We start from the raw sequence: 23,499 nt of genomic DNA, 5'->3' as shown, positions 1-23,499 counted from the left end.
CAAGGTACATTGAAATGATTTTTTTTAGAATGACTGCTATGCCTCCCCCCACTCCTGTTGCTAGATCTTTTCTGATAATCGCATAGTTAGACGGTAAGGCTTCTGCAATATCAGGGCCCGCACTGTCATGTAACCACATCTCTGTGAGAAACAACGCGTCCAGTGTGTCTTCAGACAGAAGGTCGTAGATGTTTCTTTTGTGTTTGCTGAGAGACCGGCAATTTAGGCTACCAAGAAGCCGCCTGTATATCGGCTGGCAACCTGTGGAAAGGTGTCGGCAAAGCTGGGGGACCTCAAGCTGGAAGTTGCAGGAGGGACACGAGATGGAACTCAGCCTGTCATTCTGTAGGATCTTACAGTTGTGTTTGGCGGGGAGTCGCAAGGAGCGTAGCATGTCAGATGAGTAGACCCGCAATGGTGGAGCGTTTTCTCCAGGGGTGTGGGGCCCAGGGCCCGGCCTGGCGCGGACGGGCCCAGACGGGCTTACCTTTGGCGCGCTGGCGGCGCGCCCACTGCGCGTCCAGGGAATGCACATTGATATAGGGAGGTGGGAGGCGTGGCCTAAAGAAGTGGGCGTGGCCAGGGGGTTTGGCGCGCAATGGCGGCGATGTTTGTCCCTACCCGTAGCAGCGCTAAGATCCGCTGTACAGTGGAAATTCCAGCAAAGTTTTCAGGAGAAAAGTGCCCTGGGGTGAGTGGCCAGTGGATTAAAACGCAATACAATGCAGTGTTTTAAAAGTAAATACGAGCAAGTTCTCCCGGCTTCCGCCTCAGGAGAGATTAGGTATCTATGGCGCGACTAGTAACTCAGCGCGACTTAAGAAGCCTGGGGTAGAGTGGGCGTGGCCTCACGATTTGGGCGTGGCCAGGGGGTTTGGCGCGCGATGGCGGCGATGTTTGTCCCTACCCGTAGCAGCTCTAAGGTCCGCTGTACGGTGGAAATTCCAGCAAAGTTTCCAGGAGAAAAGTGCCCAGGGGTTAGTGGCCAGTGGATTAAAAAGCAATACAATGCAGTGTTTTAAAAGTAAATACGAGCAAGTTCTCCCGGCTTCCGCCTCAGGAGAGATTAGGTATCTATGGCGCGACTAGTTACTCAGCGCGACTTAAGAAGCCTGGGGTAGAGTGGGCGTGGCCTCAAGTGGGCGTGGCCAGGGGGTTTGGCGCGCGATGGCGGCGATGTTTGTCCCTACCCGTAGCAGAGCTAAGATCCGCTGTACGGTGGAAATTCCAGCAAAGTTTTCAGGAGAAAGGTGCCCAGGGGTGAGTGGCCAGTGGATTAAAACGCAATACAATGCAGTGTTTTAAAAGTAAATACGAGCAAGTTCTCCCCGCTTCCGCCTCAGGAGAGATTAGGTATCTATGGCGCGACTAGTAACTCAGCGCGACTTAAGAAGCCTGGGGTAGAGTGGGCATGGCTTCAAGAAGTGGGCGTGTCCAGGGGGTTTGGCGCGCGATGGCGGCGATGTTTGCCCTACCCGTAGCAGCGCTAAGATCCGCTGTACGGTGGAAATTCCAGCAAAGTTTTCAGGAGAAAAGTGCCCAGGGGTGAGTGGCCAGTGGATTAAAACGCAATACAATGCAGTGTTTTAAATGCATCGCTTGCGACAGGCGGCCAAGGTGCATTATACCACCTATCCAAACGAACACCCCGCTCTTTTATCACTGCAGTTTGCACTCACCACTCCTACTAACAAGCAGCTAATTTCCAAACTATATAGGATGATTAAAGACGAAAGTGTGGGTGCGTTCGATGAGAGCTGGGAAAGATGGAATGAGTGTTTGCCCGATCCGATCTCGGAAGCGGATTGGAAATACATATGTGGATTAACAGGGACTCTCAATATGAATGGGAACTTGCGCATTATACATTTTAAATACATACACCAAGTGTATTACACTCCCACACGGTTGCATAGATATGGCTTGTGTGCATCTGATCATTGTGTGCGTTGTGGGCAAGGGAATGCAGATTTTATACACTTGTCGTGGGGATGTTGGAGCGTGTCTGAGTTTTGGAAAGCGGTGGTGGATCATTTAAAAGTAATGGTGGGTGTGGAGCTTCAGTGTACCCCTCTTATATGCCTGCTCTGCTGTGTGCCTCAGATCAAGGGATTAAGAGGCAAGTTTTTGCGCCTGGCTTTATTGTTAGCGGCAAGAAGAGTGGCGATTTCATGGGGGGCAGGCGTCAACCGAAAATTGATCTATGGATAAAAGATCTGGTGTACTGCAGAGATAACTTGGAAAACTATGCGGAAGAGCTACAGATGATTTTGAGGCCCAGAGACATTTGGGAACCATTGCGAAATTCTTTACTGACTAAGAGTGATTGATATGATATTCGGAGAGGGTTCGATGGGGCGAGACGCATAATGAGCAGAACATTACTCATTATTGAGACATGACTGTACAGTCCTGGATTGTGCCATACAAAAGATGATTGTTGTTATTCTTTTTATTTAATTTTCATATTTTGTTTTGTCTTATAGCTATTTTGTTGGGGGGGGGGGGTTCAAATCACGCTGGATATATGTGACATGCTGTAAGGCCTATAGAATATGGTGGACATTTTATTGATAGATACTGCAATGTTATTGGAGAAATACTGTGCCTTCCCTTCTTTTGGTCGATTGTATTGCTTGTCTTTTGTTATAATAAAGATTTTAAAAAAAGACATTGAGGTAATAAAAAAAAGGACATGGTTTAGAAAGATCTCCAATCGAAACCACGCCAAAAAGGCAGAGCTCATTGCCACAGGATCCTATTACAAGGAACCATGAAAACTTATCTGACCTACCTGTGGGGCATGATGGGACACAGAGCGAACAGTCCGGTCCTAAAAGGCACAGTGATAGCTGTTGTATGCTTTTACATTGCAGTATATCAACTAACATTGCCCTTCATTCCATTTCCTCAACAAAAAAACAGGTTTGTGAAGGATTTTCTGTACTCACTTTGATATAATAGGCGACTATTTTATTACACTAGATGCTTTAATATGAAAATGAAATGTTGCCATTTTCTTAGCCTTTTATAGGCTACAAACATAATTATTTTCATTAATATGAAACTCCTTCCTACAGAATACTGCTCAGTTGTACATACATAAAACAATTATAGATTTTGTGAAGTACTCTAAGATCCTGTGCATGAGCCGGTATTTTCAGTGCTTATGACTATTGATGAGAATCCCCTGGAAGAGAACTGGAGTGCTAGAGCAGTGGCAAGTTTCTGTTATTTTTTTAAGTCCCCACTGTTTTATGTATAGACAGTAAGTCTGCTTACACTACTGGAGGACTTTCACAAAGGAGGAGCAATTGAGCTTGGACAGGGCACTGTTAAGAGTCCTATATAGGGCGTGGAGCTCTCCAATAGTAAGCTCACACTGCTGGATTCCTATAGCAAAGACAACATACTGCTAAAGGAAGCACACAATTGCTCGAGTTCTATAGCCAGGTTAGCACGCTACTCACATTGCTGGAGTGGCAATGCTAGCAATAAGAGGGAATAGCTGCATTTAGGGTTTGTAATTTCTATAATATGGTAAAACAGGTCATTGTATGTGAATCAAGACTAACTCCCAGGTAGATAAAGGAAAGTGAAGGTCCTGAGTGTTGTTTCACTGTGACACAAACCATCTGGTCATCACAGAACATTTCAAGCATTTCTTCAAATGCTTGGACTTCTTATATGTACCAGTGAATTCAACAGCAATAAAAGAAACTACTATAAAATTTCAAATCTTTGCTATATAATAATAAGACATCAATGATATTATAAGTATACCATGATTGGGTTACAGGAATTGAGGTCGTACAAGACTGTTAGGTGGGAATATATATATATGTGGTCCATTTTCAAAGTTATGAATTATCCAGAACACTAATCTGAAGGATACTCACTCAGCCATCATCTCAGAAGCTAGTGCCATCTCACCCTGCAGCATATTTAATCTTTGCACATGGCATCTGCAATCTGCTCCAGAGCCCTGACCGTAAGTCTACAGGGAAATAAAACAAAGGAACAGGAACTTGTAGAGCAGTCAAGATCCACAACATCACAATATTTTTACTCAGGCTAGACTAACCTACTTTTCAAACTGGTGTCAAGGCCATCATTTAAAAAAAAAAAAAGCAGACTTTGGTTTGCGAAGCTCTGTGATTTGTGATTATACGCACTGGACTGCATGCAGGGACTCGACCTGCCACTTTAAAGACTGGTGTGAAAGCGAGAGGCACACTGTGAAGCTCAATGCACAGAGCACTTATTTTTCTGTTTTATTAACAACAAATCAGTCATCACATTACAGATATTACATTGTATTACAGTTGGTGGGTATTAGTCTGGAATTCAACGATCTGTGTCACTCTCCTTACATAAACAGGTGGATGGAATAGCAACTTGTATTACCAAGTGCTTGAATCACAATGTATTCTCTCTCGATACTGAGTTTTGAGGAGTATCTCGGGGGGGATGGGGTGGGAGGGGGAAGAGTACACAAGCTTCCTGTATATAGGTTCCATTTTCCCCAGACCTTCTCCCACTTTTGAGGGCATCCTCTACTTGGGTATACTGCTCTTTCGGCTTCCATGCATTGATCCAAATCGCTCTTCCAACCCCTAGGGTAGGGGCGGATATCGCCCCCCAAAGTGGCACTACATTACATTTGGCTACCACCATGCCCGCACAGAGCACCCTTAAACTACAATGATTCTACTTGTATCTCTAGGATTTAGAAGTATTACGTAATGCACTTATATTACACAGTTCCTTAAGTACCAAGTTAAGGAATACTAACTCGGAGAACCTCTAGGGCCAGAGGTTTTCCAAGTTTGCAGTAGCAAACCATACGTGTCACAAAGTCAGAGGTTTTGCACTGGAAAATAGTGATCAGTCATGTACTACACCCATTTTGCGATTCAATAAGGTTCTTTTGTAACACAAAATGGGTTTACCGACTCATTCCAAATCATAAATAGGAGGGGACATGAAATTAGCATCCAATTTAATTTAGAATTCACAATGAAATGTATCAGCGGTTTGTAACTGCAAATGCACACAATTGAAGAATTACAGTCTCCTCAAATGAGGTGTTAACCCATTTGCAAAGGGGAAGCTGTACACCTTGGAAAGCTTTAACTTTAGGACATGCCTCAGAATCGCCCACTTGCAATGGCGAGTCAGATGTTATCAGGGCGACCTATTTTTGGGTACTACTGGCTCGTCTGGCGAGAATCTCCAGCTGACAGAACATGCGAATCCTGAAGCTGCTCTCCTCCATGACAGCAGCTTCAGGATTGGCCAGAGAATGAATTTGCACCCCCAGATAGACTGGGAGCCTGTAACTGCTCTCTCCAAACCGGCAACACAGTTCGGGTAGGAGAGAGTTCAACTGCACATGACGGTTTGGCCGGCCTGAGATGTCTGTCTACAGTCACGCACACTAATAATAGTACACTGTGCCCACCAATCCCCCTCCCATACTGTCACCCCTGGTCCCACCCCCAAAACTCGGCATACAGTCAATAGAAAAATCAAACTAGTTATATATTTCACGTTTTTGAGGGTGCTGGCGGGGGGATTGGGATCAGGGCGCAAAGCTCTTCCGCCATGGCAAAGGAGCCGCTGTTGAAAAAATCATTACAATAACATGCTAAAAAAAAATTATTACTAGAAAATACAAATGTGTGCCACAAACTTTCCATTTTGGGGCCACTAAGTTTCCTAATCCAAGCCACAATATCCTGAGGGGCCTAACTCAGCCATCACTTCCAGCTCGACTCCCATCCGCCTCAAAGTCCCCACCACAGTTTTTTGGGCAGGACACCAATTATTCATTCTACACAAATTCCTGTTTTTGCCAATGCACTAAGGGTTCAAAGCTCAAGAGACTGCCCAATGATGCAGACCTAGGAGAATGTTCTACCACCAAAGACATCAAGATGTCCTAATAGAAGGTATGAGATCCAAGCTGAACAAGCATTAGAAATGCAATAGGTCTCGCAGCATTAGAGTTAGTGCTTTTAGAATTGTTAATGGTATTTTTTGTAAATCTTTAGCATGAGGTTGAGGGTGAGTGAGGGTGAGGGGTTGAGGGTGAGTGAGGGTGAGGCTGAGGGGTTGAGGGTGAGTGAGGGTGAGGCTGAGGGGTTGAGGGTGAGTGAGGGTGAGGCTGAGGGGTTGAGGGTGAGTGAGGGTGAGGCTGAGGGGTTGAGGGTGAGGGGTTCAGGGTGAGTGAGGGTGAGGGGTTGAGGGTGAGTGAGGGGTTGAGGGTGAGTGAGGGGGTGAGGGTGAGTGAGGGGGTGAGGGTGAGTGAGGGTGAGTGAGAGTGAGTGAGGGTGAGTGAGTGTGAGTGAGGGTGAGTGTGGGTGAGTGTGGGTGAGTGTGGGTGAGGGGTTGAGGGTGAGTGAGGGTGAGGGGTTGAGGGTGCCTGACCACCTGTCATCGAGAGGAATACTTAAATGTTGCATTTTGTGTCGGTATACAGTGATTAAATGCAGTATCACATTTCTTATGTGCCAATAATTTTTATGCGGTGTGCATTCAAAATAGAATTGGTTCCTAAAAGTCTTCAAAGTCTTCAAAGTCCTTCCCGCCTCGGTGGTCTGCGTCACGCCCTTGAGGCCAGTCATGACGGGTTCTATAGGGCTAGGCCTATGTATATTAATAGTTTAGACCCGGACTGGCAAGGCCTGTACTGATACACTTGTAATTTGTGGCCGAGCCTGTTTGCACGGCCCGGAGGAGGAGGGGGGCACTCGTGTGCTGGTGGTTTTACTGGCCCTGAGCCAGGCTTCTATACGCAGTAGAGCGATGGGCTCTGCGGCGCCACGATAACGCATAGGTGGGAGCTGAGCTGCAGAGCAAGAATAGCTAGGAATGTTACTGAGCTGCAGGTTCTCGGGTGCGTGCAGGGGCGCAGCTTCCGTTGGTGCAGCAGGTGCAGTGGCACCGGGGCCCGGAAGGCTCCACTGAACCCTGGTTATTGCTGTTAATTCACAGTTAAAACAGCAGCTAGGGGCCAGTGTCCGTCCCTGAACTAGACACCAGGGCACACGGGCTAAGCCACTGGGTGCGCGCAATTTTCGTGCACATATAAATGAGTGTGTAGGCGTCAGCTAAGCCGGTTTGTGAATGAAAGATGGGAACATCAAGAGGGTATGAGCTGTGGAGGGCACAGAGACGAAAAGAAAGAGATAGTAGTTGAGATAGGAGAGTGGACAAGCGAAAGAGAGCGAGAGAAGGGTGAGCATGAACAGAGAGGAAGGACGAGGGAGGTAAAGAGGTGGATGGAGAGAACACGGGGTGACGTTGAAAACGGGGGGCAAAGCAGGAGATGTAAACATTGGATACACGGGATGACGAGGAGAGCGATATAGGGTGGAGTGGATGAAATGAGAACACTGGAAAGACTAGAGATATATAGATAGGGATGGAAGCGACTATATGGGGACAGGATGAAACTGGAGAGAGACACGGGAGGGAATAGAAGAAGGAAACGGGGCTGAGAAGGCAGCGCTGCAGATGGGGGAGGGGGAAAGCAAGGAGCCGAAATGGCCAGGGAAAAAGAACTACAACATGTACGATGAAATAAATTACAAAAAGAAAATAAACTGACGTCACATGTCATGGAACCCACTTGCAAGAACACGTGTTCGGGTTTAAAGCCCCCTCCTTTCCTCCATTCCCAACACTGAGCTCTGTCTGGCGGGCTTGAACAGCTGTGAGGAGGCCGACCCCTCCAGGAGACCCCGTCCCCCGCTAAAGTGTCACCGAGCTGGGTGATGCATGACGCCTGAGAAAGCAAATTAACCTCAGCCCCCTCTGGGAGTGGTGGGGGGGAGGGGGAGGGTATAGAGAGGGAGAGGAGGAGAGACAGGACAGGGGGAAGCAGCAGAGACACGGCGGGTAAAATAAAAAACAAGCCTTTCACCGTAACACGGCGGGCAGGGGAGGGGGCGGAGAGGGGAGAGGAGAAGTGCGACAGGGGAAATGCGAGACGGCGGGAAGGGGAGGGGGCGGAGCGGGTCTGTGCAGGGGAAGCTGCCTCGGGCTGGGGGTGCTAGGAGAGGAGGAGGGGGGAGGAGAGTAGGGGAGGCACGGCGTTCTAGCAGTGCAGGAAGAGCGGAGCTGCTGAGAGATGCTGGGACTGGTGCTGGGAAACATTTGTGCAGAGCAAGGCTGGCCCATGATGTCCGGGGGCGAGGCGATCCAGGCAGGCAGGGGAGGAGAGGAGGAGGGGGGAGGAGAAGTGCGACAGGGGAAATGCGAGACGGCGGGAAGGGGAGGGGGCGGAGCGGGTCTGTGCAGGGGAAGCTGCCTCGGGCTGGGGGTGCTAGGAGAGGAGGAGGGGGGAGGAGAGTAGGGGAGGCACGGCGTTCTAGCAGTGCAGGAAGAGCGGAGCTGCTGAGAGATGCTGGGACTGGTGCTGGGAAACATTTGTGCAGAGCAAGGCTGGCCCATGATGTCCGGGGGCGAGGCGATCCAGGCAGGCAGGGGAGGAGAGGAGGAGGGGGGAGGAGAAGTGCGACAGGGGAAATGCGAGACGGCGGGAAGGGGAGGGGGCGGAGCGGGTCTGTGCAGGGGAAGCTGCCTCGGGCTGGGGGTGCTAGGAGAGGAGGAGGGGAGACTGCAAGTGAATGAGAGAAGGATTGGAAGAAAAGGGAAAGTAAGCACCAAGGTGGAGATGAGGGTGAGCGAGGAGGGGACGGGGGGCGGGGACTTTCACATCGAAGGGCGGTGGGGCCAGGGAGACGAGAAAGGAGCAGCGAGGGACGGGGGGCGGGGACTTTCACATCGAAGGGCGGTGGGGCCAGGGAGACGAGAAAGGAGCAGCGAATGGAAACTAGCGGCAGGCAGGCAGGGGAGGAGAGGAGGAGGGGGGAGGAGAGTAGGGGAGGCACGGCCTAGCGGCCGTGCAATCAAGTAGTGAGGGGGCGGAGCTGGGGAGCGGGTAAACAAAGACACATGCACGCGCCCGTGACTTTTAAGGTCAATGCGCATGAGCTTAATGCGCATGCGCATTGACCTTAAAAGTCACGGGCACTGCAAGGAATCGCCACGATTCCTTGCAAGTTAGATAAAGAGTCGATGAGCCCCTATAGTCTCGCTTGCTCGATGCGCATGCGCATCGACAGGCGAGACCTAATGATGGGGAATGAATCATAGTTAAGCAGCCCTGTGTGTGTAAATATTTTTGTGATGGAGGTATGTTTCGCAAGAGCAACATTTCTCACAGTCTCTCCCACAAACATATCACCAACTCACTAGTCGTCAGATGCAGGCTATATAAAATCGTTTTCATGCTACTGCTTAAGTATTTGAAAATCCCGGCCCCCAAATAAGCATGAATCTGTGGCCTGTATCCTCCTTATGTCTGAAATGCTTTCTCAAGCATCTGCGAAGTCAAGAGCACATCACCAGGAAAGCCATCTAGGCAACAGAGGGCATGATCTTGAACTCTGGAAGCACAATCTTTGCTGCACAAGACTGGGCCAGATCCACGCCCTCCCCACCCTCTGGAGGGCTCCTTTACCAAATGGCCATGACCCCACATAAGTAAGCACATGTAGAGGAACCACAATGGAAGTAATACCCACATCTGATAGAGACATCTAGCCGCAGATTCCTTAACTTAGAAAATCCCCGGATCCAGTCTGACGCCTGGTGATATTCTAAGTTAAGGAATCTGCGGCTAGACGTTAAGGAGTCTGTGGCTAGACTATGTCTCTAACAGATACATTGTTTCCGAAGGTAAGTAAATCGTACTTCAAGTCTGAGAAAGAATGCATAAATGCACACAATACCCCTCACCTTCAGGAGCGACTGCTTTTCTCCACACATTTTGCACATCCATTTGTTACTCTTCTTTACCTAAAGGAACAAGAAATGGGCTTTTATTGGCATGTAACTTTGCTCTTATTTAATTTCTCTGCTTGCGGAACTACAACACCAGTGTTTCCCAAACCATGGGTCGGAACCTAATGGTTGGTTGCCAGCAGATTTTTATGTGGATCACAAAAGTTTAAGCAACAAAAAAAAAGGCTGCCTAGAAATTCAGCATTTATCTTTTCACTTTTACTGAGTTTCAAAGACAGAGGTCAATTGTCAGGCTATGTCTCCAAACTGCTGCTTATTTTTAGGGCAAGACTATGAGAGCATGCATCTTGCTCATGAAACACTATTGTATGCAAAAAGGGCTTGGAAGCATCCTATTCCTTCACGATGGCTTCATGTCACTGTTCTTTGCAGCCTCTTCAATGGGCTCGTGCATGTGAAACGTAATTTCCGATAATTTCTGTGGAGCAGGGACTAAGCACATTTTGATTCAAGTAAATCCGTGCCTGTCCGCTGCTCCTGACATAATTGTGGTACTATGTCTAACTCCCTCCACTCACCCTGCTCCCTACATAGCGATTGCGCTTTATTCTTGTTTTATTATTTGTAGCCAAGCTGTACAGCCATGCTTCTGTGCAACATGGCTAAAAGACATTTGTAAATTGTGTATATTAAAGCATATTGTTATCCAGACAAGCACGCATAGAGCCATTAATCTGCGACACCAACACAATGCTCTGAACATAAGGCTTTGAAACAAGTCGTACATTGTACTTATGACAGCAGCCCCTTACGATGCTGCATCTGTAGAAACCATGGCACTGCTGACTGTATCCCATCGGCCTGTTTATTTTTCTCTTCGAGTGACGGGCTAGCTAAAATTGTTTTTCATTGTTTGACCACATCAGAGTGACTGCATGTTTAGCCAGAGACCATATTGTGGCAGTTCGACAGCTCTCCAAATTGACCTACATAACCTGGTTTTGTGATGGCCGTTCCTTCAGCCAACCTCATTTGCAGACATTCACATACCTGGAAGGAAAGTAAATGACCCAGAGAGAGAAAACCTCTTGTTATTTTGAAATGTACTTTTTTTATTTACTTCAAAATACAAATAAATGATGTATGCATGCTATTCTTAGTACAGTTTCAGCTTTTGTCCATTTAACTTCAAACTTTCCTTATGGTTTCTATTGTTTTAGTGAGAAAATATTGTAACAAACTATACATTGTTTTGCTAAGCAGAGGAAAGCTAGATGCAGTTGCCCGGTGTAACAAATTCTGTCACAACTATATAAAAAAATCTTCAGATTAATTTTTTGAAACCTTTGCATTGTGGTGGCACCAGATGTTTGGGCTGGAATTAATATCCATCTCTACGCAGAAAGTTCTAATGTTTAATGGATTTAGCCTGTTGAAGGCAGACAGAAATTTTAAATTTCTTAAATAACGCCATCCCAAAGAATTCCTTCACTAGGGTCAAACGAGATGAATATGCAAATTATATATAATCCCAAACATGCCAGAACGTTTTTTTCCCTGTGTAATTATGCAGCACTGAACCTGTGAATAAAAATCACCTCTTAGTCAACATGGTCAGAAGACTAATGATTTGCAAACTCTGGAGATTAAAATGTCACAAATGTTAGTGCTGCTGAGGAGGAGCTTCGCACACATCCAAGATGGCCGCGTGAGCTAAGGGCTCCCGAGACCCTCGTACCCTCCCGCATATATCCTGTCACTGATCCTGTTTGCGGTTGAGTGTCCGAGTAGATGAACCACGGGAGAAGTGAAAGCTGAAAACTGCGTCCCGATCGGACCCTGGGGGCCGGAGTTGAGGTGTGGAGAAGTCTGCGGCCTGCACCTCCTGGATGCCCGGCGCTTGAGTTGGCATGGTGCCCGAGGTGTAATTGAACAACATCGGCACAGGTTCGCGGAGGCGACCGGTGCAGTCTCAGTTTCACTTTTGGTTTTGGCACTTGGAGTGGTTTTGACTCGGGAGATGCCTCATTGCGGTGGCTCGTATTCCTGTTGGTGCCTGAGCGTTTCAGACAATAAACAAGGTGTCGGACTTTAGCCTTGGGGCACGCCGTCCTTTGTTTGGGCTAATTCAAGTGCGTAGGGCCGTTTTGTGCTTTCGCTTTTCTACTTCGGAGCGGAAACGAGACACTGGGCGAATATCCTGGAAGATTGATCCTATCCATGGCTTGCTAGACCGGAGACTTGTTCCCCCTTTTCCTGAGCTGGGCATCGACTTGAGATTGTCCGGAAATGGCGAGACGTTGAAAACCACCAGAAGGGGTGGATATACCCAATCCAATGTCATGGATCGATATGCCCAAGTTAAAGGGTCGCCCACTGGACCGGGTAGGTTGCTGGAGGAGGCGAAAGATTCCTCGGCCCCAGCAACCGAACTGACATTGCAGGACGTTATGACCGCCATTGACGGCATTAGGTCATCCCTCGGGAAGCAAATGGAGACCTTGGCACACAAGTTAGACACCGTGGCTATTGATGTGAATCTGATTCGCACGGACCTTACAAAGACAAATGAGAAGGTCAAATCGTTAGATATAAAGACATCGAGTTTAACGGATGACGTTGTCGAGTTGCAGACCGAGGTCCGAAACCTGAGGGCCTCGAATGACATTGTTATCCGTCGCCTTGAGGACTTTGAAGGGAGGGCCCGAAGGAATAATGTCCGTATAATTGGAGTTCCGGAAAAGACAAAGGGTCAGGCGGCCGACCTTTTTGTGGAAGACCTTATTATCAACCAGCTAAAGCCCAAGGGACTGAGCAAGTTCTTTACTGTAGAGCGCCCCCACAGGGTCCCTGGTGGAAGACCGAAAGTGGGCGCCCCTCTGAGGCCTATTATAGTGCGGATCTTTAACTTTCGAGACAGGGACGCTATCCTCCAGGCCTCTCGAGCGGGTGGGCCCTTGAAGTTCGAGAACTCAACTATCAGCTTTTATCCGGACTTCACTCAAGCGGTCCAAAAACAAAGACTCAGTTTTCTGGGGGTGAAGAGGAGACTTCGTGACCTGGGTCTCAAATATGCCATGCTTTTCCCGGCCAAGTTGAGGATTAAGCATGACGAGCGGACCTATTTCTTTGACAAGCCCGAAGTGGTGACCGATTGGTTGGATACTTTGCGGGCCCAGCAAGATCCGGAGAGTCATCCTGATGAGACTGAGGGAGGAACAATGGAGCAGGAATGAGCATAATTTGTCTGGTTCCTGGAGACGCTAGGGTATTTCATATTGTGGTGGTTCTAGTCTATATGTGCATTTTCACGCAGATGGTATGGGGGGTTACTGGGCTATCGGGGGGTCTCTCTCCTCCTCAGCCTAACTTTTTGTAGTTTATTTTAGATGTGGGGGCGACAGGCACACTGCGAGTTGGGGTGGCCCTATAGTCGGAAGCAGGGGTGCAGGGTGGGGGGTATTGTAACGGGCTGTTTGGGTGGGGGGGTGTTGGGTTTCAGTTTCGTTTTTTCAGCAAGGCCTTATATTGCAAGACACTTGTATTGGTGTGCTGGACTCGGATGGGGGGGTGGGTCTTCTTTCTGTTTTATGATGGGGGTAGGGGGTTGAGGTTGATGAGCGCTGGATTGTTAATGGGTTGGGGGACAAGATTAAACGTGGGGTGGTGTTGCAACTCCTGAAACGGCACTCTCAGGACGTGGTTTTACTTCAAGAAACCCACTTAGTTGGTAATACATGCCATGCCATGAATAGAAAGGGATATCGTTTGGTGGCTCATGCTGGGTTCTCATGTGGGTCCCGGGGGGTTGGAATCCTCATTAAGAATTCTCTTCCGTTCGAGGTGGAGTCAACGGTCCTCGATGAGAGAGGGCGCTATGTGGCTGTATCGGGACGGTGGGAGGGTCGCACGCTTTCACTGGTGTCTGTTTATGTTCCTCCTGGCCTGCAGTCTACTACCTTTGCTGACCTGGGACGGGTTCTACTCTATCTCCCTGGGAGGTTTCTGATACTGGGTGGCGATTTTAATGCAGTGGTATCTGGTGTGTTGGATAGGCATCCACCTAGAGATCTCGGGGGGCTCATGGCTGGCTGCCTGATTTCATTGACACGATGGGAATGGTGGACTGCTGGAGGTTGCTCCACACTACTCAGCAACAGTATACCTTTCTTTTGGGCGCCCACTGTAGTCTCTCCAGGATAGATTATGTGTTAAGGCTGGCTGCACAGGCATCCTATGTTGTGGAGGTCAGACATATGGCTCGGGGTATTTCCGATCACTCTCCGCTTTGGATTCGGTTTGAACTGGCGCCGGGCTCTGAGGGAAGGATAGCTCCTATTAACCCTTGGTATCTTCGTATTCCCAAGACTCGCAGTGCACTTGTAAAGGCATTGGAACATTAATTCTGGGAAAATGAGGGTTCTGTTTCTTCCTCGATATCGCTGTGGGAGGCTTTCAAGACAGTACTAAGGGGTCAAGCTCTCTCTTTAATTGCTGGTGTTAAAAAACAGAAGCAAGAGGACGTGGTGAGGATAGAGACGGAGATAGCAGATTTGGAATTGGAATTGAAGCAAGAGATTACCCACTCTAGATTGCATGTCCTGCAATTGAAGCAGCTGGAATATAGAACTTTGGTAACAGATGGTGCGAAGGCCCTTAGTCTGGAACAACAGGGGCGTCTCTATGACGTTGGAGACAAGGCCGGCAAATTAATAGCATGGTTGGACAGAAAAGACAGAGCTGGTCGTGTTGTACCGGAAATTGAGACAGAGAGTGGGGTTCTGGTCAGTGACCCGCAGGAGATAGGGCATGCTTCGCGGATCACTTTCGCTCTGTGTACTCTTACGTGTCGGATAGACCCGAGGAGGCCTCATGCTTGTTGTTACGAGATATTGCGCTCCAGTGCCTGTCTGAGGCTGACCGGAACCTTATGGACGGTAAGATCACTGCAGATGAGGTAGCGTTAGCAATGCGCTCCCTGAACTCTGGTAAGGCGATGGGTCCCAACGATCTCCCGATTGAGCTTTACAAGCTTCGCCCGGATAGGATTGCTCCGTATTTGAGAGAGATGTTCCTGGAATCCCGGGATCGTGGTCTCCTCCCCCGTGATCAGAGATTGGCGTCGATTGTGGTAATTCATAAGGAAGGGAAACTGAGGAATAGGTGTGCTTCGTATCGGCCGATCTCATTGTTAAACTCTGAACCTAAGATTCTTGCTAAGTTGTTGGCTAATAGACTAACCAAGGTTATTAGTGATCTGGTTCACCCGGATCAATCTCGCTTTATCCCACACATGAAATACGGCGTTGAACCTTAGACGACTGCAAGGGGCTCTTGTGAGGGCCTCGACGCTGCGTGAGTCGGCCATTTTGTCGTCATTAGATGCCACAATGACGTTTGATACTATTGAATGGCCGTATCTGTGGGCAGTGCTAGCTAAATTTGGTTTTGGTTCGGATTTCATTAGCTGGGTCCGTCTTCTTTATGCAGACCCTCTTGCCCAGATACTGGTTAATGGTCACGGCTCGGAGCCATTTTGTCTTGGGCGGGGCACTCGCCAGGGTTGCCCGCCGTCTCCGCTTTTATTCGCGTTGGCCCTCGAGCCTCTCACGGCTTGGATCCGTTGGGAGCCCTCGATGAAGGGTATTAATTGGTCTCCACAATTTGAAGATCGTATTTCATTATATGCAGACGACATCTTGCTGTATTTGACCTCCCCCAGGAAATCTTTGATAGTACTCTGTGATGTTCTGACCTCCTTCGGTAGAAACTCTGGCTTGGTCATTAGCTGGGAGAAATCCTATCTGTACGTTCTTAGTGGCGAGATACCGATCCTACCACGTAACTGTCCTATCCAAATAGCACAAGAGGGGTTCAAGTATCTCGGAATTGATGTTTCGATGGACCCCCATGGTTCGATACGAAAGGAATCTTCTCCCTCCTTTGACTCGGCTAAAGCGAGATGTTGCGGGCTGGCGGAAACTCCCGTTGTCGATGCTTGGGCTGGCGGCCCTTTTCAAAATGATGTCACTTCCTCGTTTTCTGTATGCCCTTCAGAACACGCTTGATATCGTCCCAGCTAGTTATTTTCGTGTGGTGGAGGGTCTACAAAGGAAACTGTTGTGGGATGGAAGACCGCGGATTGCGCTGGCTAAATTAACGCTCCCTTGGTATGATGGGGCATTGCTCTCCCTGATATTAAGAGATATTATTGGGCTTCGCAGTTGGGAGCCATCAATCACGGTATGTACGGCCCGGAGTTAAACCCTGGTTTCGCCAAGGATAGGTGGCTACTTCCTGGGGGCAATTATTATAGAGCGTTGTACACTAAATCTGTGGAGAAGACTTTGACGGGGCCAAGCAAGACAGCTGTGTGGATTTGGCGCGACGCTACCAGTTTATTAGGGTGGAAGGGCCGTCTGACTTTGGCTACCCCGCTTTTCGGCTCTGATAAGTTTGGTAAACTGTGGAACACTAAAGGGTTCGACAAGTGGGATCTCATTGGCATCTCCAAGGTGGGAGACCTATGGGTGAAGGGACAGGTGAAATTGTTTGCGGCCTTGCAGACCGAGTTTGAATTGGGAGGGACGGAATACTTCCGTCATGCTCAGGTCCGGCATGCACAAATGTCCGTTTTCCCGGAAGGGGAGCTGATACCGGAATCTACCCCGTTAGATGATTGTATCTTGGATGGCCATATGCCTGATAGTACCATTTCCCTGGTGTACAAGAAACTGATCAATCACAGGGTGGACCTTCTACCGCAACTGCGTGATCAGTGGACCCGTGACGGCCTTGAGCTTGACGATGAAGACTAGCAGTCCGCGATCTCCTCACCGAAGGAGGTCACGATACCAGCACGACTGGGACTAGTCCAGCTCAAAATACTACATAGGGTCTATGTCACGGGTCCCCGTCTGGTCAGGATGGGTTTTTCGGAGGAGGGTCTGTGTTCGCGGGGTTGCAGTCAGTTGGGGACGTTCTTCCATATTATCTGGGAATGTCGGAAAGTGTTTGACTATTGGAGTAGGGTCCATGAGGTGATGCAGGAGGTTACGGGTGCAGCTCTCTTACCGGAGGCCAGACGCTGTCTGTTGAATGTTTGGGAGCCCACTGATCATAATGTGGCACAGACTCAATGGGTGACTTTAGGGGCCATGATTGCCAAACATAACAGCGCACAGTTGTGGGGGTCCCCGAGGCCTCCCACTCTTGAGCTGTGGGTAGAAAGCATGGATTGGTGCATGTTCCGGGAGAAAACGGTGTACGTTGACTCGGGGTCGCCCACGGAAATGGCATAGAGTGTGGGGTCCTTGGAATCGATATAGAGGGGACATCTGTGTACCACTGATGGCTGCGGTCCTTGATGTCCCGCTTTCCCCCTGACCCCTTATTGTTACTGATAATTTTCGTAGGATTTCTGTGTTCTCTTCTCCTCCGCCCCCGTCAATACATTGTTTATTGTAATGTTTGGTGATATGATGCTCAACCCTCGTAGAGTCCTTACATTCCTATGTTTTGTACATGCCTTGCTTTGTTTTTTCAATAAAAATAAATATTTTAAAAAAAAGTATTTTAGTGCTGCTAATGGTATCTTATCACCACACTGGATTCATTTGTGTAGTTGGGTTATGTGTACACAGGAAAATAAAGTGCTTGTCAAGTCATAGCACTTTAATTTTCCAACTTTTAGACATGCTGCTGTACCACATGGCTAAAAGACAATAGCCTTGGCATAAGTAAGACCTATTTGCTTTGCCAAGGCTTGTTTAAACATGGGAATTGGTGTTTAGAAACCGGTGTCACTGTGCAGTCAGAGAAAGAATAGCAAAGTGAATTATGTAACAATCTTGCTGGGGTACTGGGTGTGTGAAACGAAAGGCTGTAGAAGTCATTTCTTTTCCACACACAACAAAATGAAAATGCCCGTTAATGAAATGTACACATTCAGTAGTTAGGAAAGCAAAACTGAAATATTTTTTTGTAATACTAAAGTGTTGATGGACACAAAGATTAAATAGGATCACAACACTTTACTTGGTGATGCACAAATAACAAATATTCACTAAAACCCAATTTCCAAACATTATGATTTGTGTGCAATATGGTTTTATCAGTAAAACTGTACACCTGTGCAAAACCAGTGGCCATTCCAATGGAAAATGTATTGTCTGTAAATGACACTGCTCTACCACTGTTAGACCTGTCTGACTTTTTGGCGAAGTCCCTCCTAATTTTTATTTATTTTGTCCCCTTTTTGGCCCCTCATACCCTTGTTAATTTTTGTGTCTACTGACTTTTTGTAGGAGTTGGTCAGGGGGATAGGTGTTTTCTCCCCCCCTCATAATCTTTTACCTTAGGCCCAGAGGCCTGTTCTGACAGGAAAGTTGGCACCACCTAAAATGGTGGCCACCAACTGCCCCAACTGTCACCAACAGAACCTGGCCATAGCACAACATAGGGCATTCCAGAACCTTCTGGTCCATTCTGGACCACTGAAGGGCAGCCTATAAAAGGCGGAATGCGGGGCAGCCATTTTGTCTACCTGTGAGAGTCAGCTGGAGGACAGGCTGTAGCTGAGGGTGGGAGGAGGTTGGATTTAGGATTGACCTCCTGGACTGGGAAGCTACCTTATAAGTCCAACCCACTAATCCCCTGTTGGTTACTTGTCTTGGCCCCGCTGTGGGAAGTTCCTGGAGACCCTGGGCGCCTAGCTGACCCCTTGTCTAAAATCATACAGGGACAGCTTCAGGAGAAGGAGACTGCGGCGCTGTGGTGCGCAGTCCTCTGCCCAGTGAAAGGAATTCTGCTGTGATTCCCTCTAGCAGTGAAGGGTTAATTCTTGTGGCCCCATCCTTTTATTTAACTCTTCAAATCATCCTGCCCTGGTCTCAGCGACTGTCTCCTCGTCCAATCTCCCCCAAGTGAGTCATCTCTCACCTGCCGTGAAGTGGGCGCTGAGGGAGCAGTGGCCGGGAGAGATCGGCGCCGCATCGTGACTGAGGAGGCGCTTGGAAGTTGAAGGGTACCGGTTCCCTGAAGCGGCACGGAAATCGCCGTCTGCGGGGCCCCCGGGGGCACCGGTCGCGGCATTGTGCAGTGACTCAAGGTTGCAAGGCCGTCAGCGCTACCGCGCATGCCCCAGGCGTTCCCACTTCCTTGATGTAGGAGGGGTCGAGGGCCGGGAAGGCCGGAAGGTGTAGCGTCTCGCCAGCGGAGCCAGCGCGGAGGTAGGCGGGAGCGGAGGCGGGTCTGGAAGAGAGGAGTAGCGTCTGAACTCCCCGCGCATGCCCAGAAGTGTGCGCGCGTAAGCCCCGAGTGAGGGGAAGCCTCTGAATCCCCTCGGCGGTGGAGCGGAGGAGAAGCGTCTGAATCCCCTCGGCGGGGAAGAGCGAGTGTGGAGTCTCCTCTGTTCTGCTCCCGCGCCCCTGAGAGAGAGCTGGTTTAAATCGGAAGGGGGAAGCTGAGGGGCTCTGAAGAGCGGTGGGTCTCCTCAACGTTCAGCTCCTTTGCCCTGCCTCAAGTGAGGTGAAATACAAGTAAGGAGGATTAAGCAGGGGAAGGAGAGGCTAGGAGGGGTCCCTCTTAAGGGCAGAGACTGCCGGTTGACTGAACTAGGACCAGGCTGGTGCTAGGGAGCGACCCTTTGGTCCTGGCAACATACAGTGAAAGTTATGACATTAAAAGTGTAATGGTTATTCAAATGTAAACTATCATTTTAATTCACATGTCTTTAATGCATTGTTCTACTGCAAGAAGTTAAAGCAGAAGGAGGCTAGTGCATCCTTCCATGACCTAAGGTGTGGAGAGGGTTAAGGTTTAGGTGTGACAGAGAAGACCACATCTTCAAAGTGATGAATTAATGTAAAATACAGTTAATGCTGAGTATTGATTTGATTTAACAACTTCAACAGTACTGTGATTTATGATCTGATATTCTGCAGTGCTTTCAATTGAGAATTCTGAAACAAAGAGCAAAGATATTATTTTTATAAAACAGCTCATATTTTTCTAACAAGTTGGTGTAGTGTTGTTTTTGTGTGCTATTGCGTGGAATTACTTTTGGGTGGTCTGCAACCTTTACACTGTGCCTCTGTTATTCTAGTCTTGCCCTAGGCCAGGCTACCTAATTCCAACATATTGGTGCCTAGCGGTGGGATTGCGGACTTGGTTGCAGCTACTTACTAGTAATTTGGCGTAATACACCCAACCTACACCAGGAGTTTTCTCCTTGCGGCCCTCCCAATTAGTCTTTTTGTTTTTTCTAAATTTATTCCTGGTGGTGGGTGGAGTTGGTTTTAGGTTACCCTCACCCTTCTGAAATTTCTGGTGTGTATCCAGGTTTGCCAGATTCACCATGGAGTTTGCGGTGGAAAACCTGGAAGCCTATTCTGTGCCCCAATTGAGAATGTTCTGCCAGCAGATGGGGGTCTTCTTCAAACATGGTGCAAGGAAGGGGGAGCTCCAGACTAGCCTTAGGGCCTGGGTGGAGGCACACCAAGAGACAAAGGAGGAGGTTGAAGAGGTTGACCAGGGCACAGAAGGGGGGGTGGAGGAGTTATTCCACCATGAGGGGGAAAACTTGCTCACCGGACCAGTGTCCTATTCCAGAAAGGGCAGTAGCATTTCTGGGAGAAGCCTAACAGAAGCTGAGCTCACCGACAGGAGGGAGAAAAGACAGCTAAAGTGGGAGCTGGCTAAGTTGGAACAGGAGAAAGAGGAGAGGAGGATGGTCCACGAGTTTAGGCTGAAGGAACTGGAGCTCCAAAGTCTACAGCGGGGGTCCTCTCCTGTTAGGAATGGTGGCAGCGAACCGAAAGAGTCAGCCAGGGAGACCAAACCCTATATCCCAAAGGACCTGATAGCGAGCTTCAGTCAGGGGGATGATGTTGCTAAGTGGCTGGCCGCTTATGAGGTTTCTTTGAAGGTTCATGGAGTGCAGGAGAAGCACTGGGGGGGTAGTTTGTACAAGTACATGCCTCCTGCTGGGCGGGACACCTTGTTGGCCCTGGAGCCAGAGGAACAGACAAACTACCCCACCATGAAGCTGGCGTTATTGAGGAAGTTCGGGCTCACCCCAGAAAGGTACCGACAGAAGTTTAGGGGGAGCCACAAGATGGGAACTCAGAACTGGGTGGACTTCCTTGATTACGCCAGAAAGGCTTTAGAGGGTTGGGTCAAGGGCAGTGAGGTAGAAGATTATGAGGGGCTGTATGATCTGTTTTTGAGAGAACACCTCCTCGAGAAATGTTTTCCCGAGCTGCGCCAACACCTGGTAGACAGCAAGCTGACCAATCCCCGGAAGCTTGCAGAGGAGGCGGACATCTGGACAAGTACCCGGGTGTCCACCAAGGGGACTGGAGGGGAATCTCAAAAAGCCGGACAGGGCGCCCCCCAGAAGAAAGAGGGGGGGGAGAAAAAGAAAGAGTTCTCTAAAGGTCCCCAAAATAACTTCCAAGGGAAGGGAGCAGGTTTCACCCCTAGGGCAAACCCGCCCCGGAACCCTCATCCTGGCCAGAGCCAGCAGCCCAGGGTTCTCCACTGTTTTGAATGCGGTGGCGTTGGACATTATAAGGGAGATGTCAGATGCCCAAAGAGACCACCCCCTCCCACCGGAGGAAAGTCACCGGGAGTAGCTAGTGTAGCGCTCGGGGAGGAGTTGCCCTTAGATAAGGGGGGTGAGTGGGCGGGTGTCACCTTAGTGTCCCTGGGAGAGCGGGAGATGGTGCCAAAGATCCAGGTGCCCCCAAATACTACAAAGTATGGGCAATGGGTTACCATCAATGGCCAGAGAGGGGAGGCTCTGAGGGATACAGGAGCCAGCATGACTATGGTGAGAAGTCAGCTGGTGTCCCCAGAGCAGGTTGTTCCTAATGTACTCCACCCCGCCGCGATGGCTGACGGCAGAATGGGCCACTATCCAGTGGCTGAGGTTCCCTTTGAGTGGGAGGGGGTTGCAGGTTCACTTCGAGTTGCCGTAAGCCCTGCCGTGCCAGTCGATTGTCTGTTGGGGAATGACATGGAACACAATACTTGGAGAGAGGTGGAATACCGGACGCATTCTGCGATGCTGGGTACACCTGACTGGGCCTGTGTCAGCACACGGTCTGCGACTGCCCGGAGAGGGAGTTCGCCTGGGTTGGAGCCTGGAACAATGGCCCAACCCGCTGCTAAGAAGGGACAGACCCGGAGACAGAGAAAGCCTGCTCCGGCTTCCACACCCCATGAGACAGATCGGCCACCTGCGGTGGTGGACCAGGAGTCCGTGGAGGGGGAAGTAGACTCTCTGGAGGATTTGCCCATCCCTGCGGAGTGGCATGTGGAGGGAGGTCCTACCAGAGAGGAATTCTGTAAGGGGCAGAGGGAGTGCCCCACCCTTGAGGGACTGAGGCGACAGGCTGAAGCCCAAGCAGCAGGTGATGTTACGGGACATTACCATATTTACTGGGAGGATGGACTCCTCTACAGTGAACCCAAGGTACCCTCGCCTGGTTCATCGAGGGCCTTGGTAGTCCCGCAACAGTACCGAGCCTTTCTTTTGGAACTGGCTCATGCCATACCCCTGGCAGGACACTTAGGTCAGGACAAGACCTTTGCCCGGCTTGTCCTCCACTTTTACTGGCCTCGAATGAAAGTGGCGTCCGACACATACTGTAGGACATGTGTAACCTGCCAGGCCAGTGGGAAAACAGGGGTGAAGCTAAAGGCTCCCCTGGAACCACTTCCAGTCGTTAGCACACCCTTTGAGAGGGTGGGCATCGACATTGTAGGGCCTTTGGATCCACCGACAGCAGCTGGTCACAGGTTTATCCTGGTACTGGTGGATCATGCCACACGGTACCCAGAGGCAATACCTCTGAGGACAGTCACTGCACCTGTAGTGGCAAGAGCCCTAATGGGAATCTTTACCCGAGTGGGATTTCCCAAGGAAGTTGTGTCCGACAGGGGGACCAACTTCCTGTCAGCTTACATGCGGGCAATGTGGAAGGAGTGTGGAGTGACCTACCGGTTCACCACTCCTTACCACCCCCAGTCGAATGGACTGGTTGAGAGGTTCAATAAGACCTTGAAGGGCATGATCAGAAGTCTGCCCGAGAGCCTGCGGAGGAAATGGGATGTCCTCCTACCCTGTTTACTTTTTTCCTACAGGGAAGTGCCCCAGAAGGGAGTGGGCTTCAGCCCCTTTGAGCTTCTGTATGGGCACCCTGTACGCGGTCCTCTCAGCCTGGTGAAGGATGGTTGGGAGAAATCTCCCAGGAAACCCCCCCAGGATGTGGTGAGCTACATGCTGGCCTTCAGGAGCCAAATGGCGAAGTTGTGGAAGCAAGCTTCTGACAACTTGGAGGCCAGCCAGGCAGTCATGAAAGAGTGGTACGACCACAACGCTCACCCGGTGGAACTGGAGCCTGGACAGAAAGTGTGGGTGATGGAACCTGGAGAGCTTAGCGCCCTCCAGGATCGCTGGACAGGCCCCTTTGAGGTGTTGGAAAAGAAGGGTAAGGCCACATACCTGGTGGACCTTAAGACCCCTCGACAGCCCCTACGGGTGCTACACGCCAACAGACTCAAGCCCCACCATGAGAGGCCCGAAGTCATGCTGATGATGGTGACTGACGGGGGAGAGGAAGCGGAAAGTGAACCTCTCCCAGATCTCTTTTCATCCCAAGAGAAGGATGGGTCAGT

General features: G+C 49.5%; 1 protein-coding gene across 2 annotated transcripts in view; it reads right to left on the bottom strand.

Annotated features, from left to right (window-relative positions):
- The window catches only part of MRNIP (MRN complex interacting protein), a 229,717-nt gene that overhangs the window by 201,490 nt on the left and 4,728 nt on the right, over positions 1-23,499 (bottom strand). The window contains exons 2-3 of one of the 2 annotated variants that reach the window (XM_086931337.1): positions 9,811-9,870; positions 3,900-3,997 (exon numbers count right to left, since the gene is read on the bottom strand). In XM_086931337.1, coding sequence (XP_086787463.1) covers positions 3,900-3,997; positions 9,811-9,870 — 158 coding nt within the window. The remainder of the gene's footprint in view (positions 1-3,899; positions 3,998-9,810; positions 9,871-23,499) is intronic. The other variant, XM_086931338.1, reaches the window with a different exon arrangement.

This window comes from Lissotriton vulgaris, chromosome 7 (assembly GCF_964263255.1).
Source record: "Lissotriton vulgaris chromosome 7, aLisVul1.2, whole genome shotgun sequence".
Classification (NCBI taxonomy): domain Eukaryota; kingdom Metazoa; phylum Chordata; class Amphibia; order Caudata; family Salamandridae; genus Lissotriton; species Lissotriton vulgaris.
This window is presented reverse-complemented; position numbering and strand designations above follow the sequence as displayed.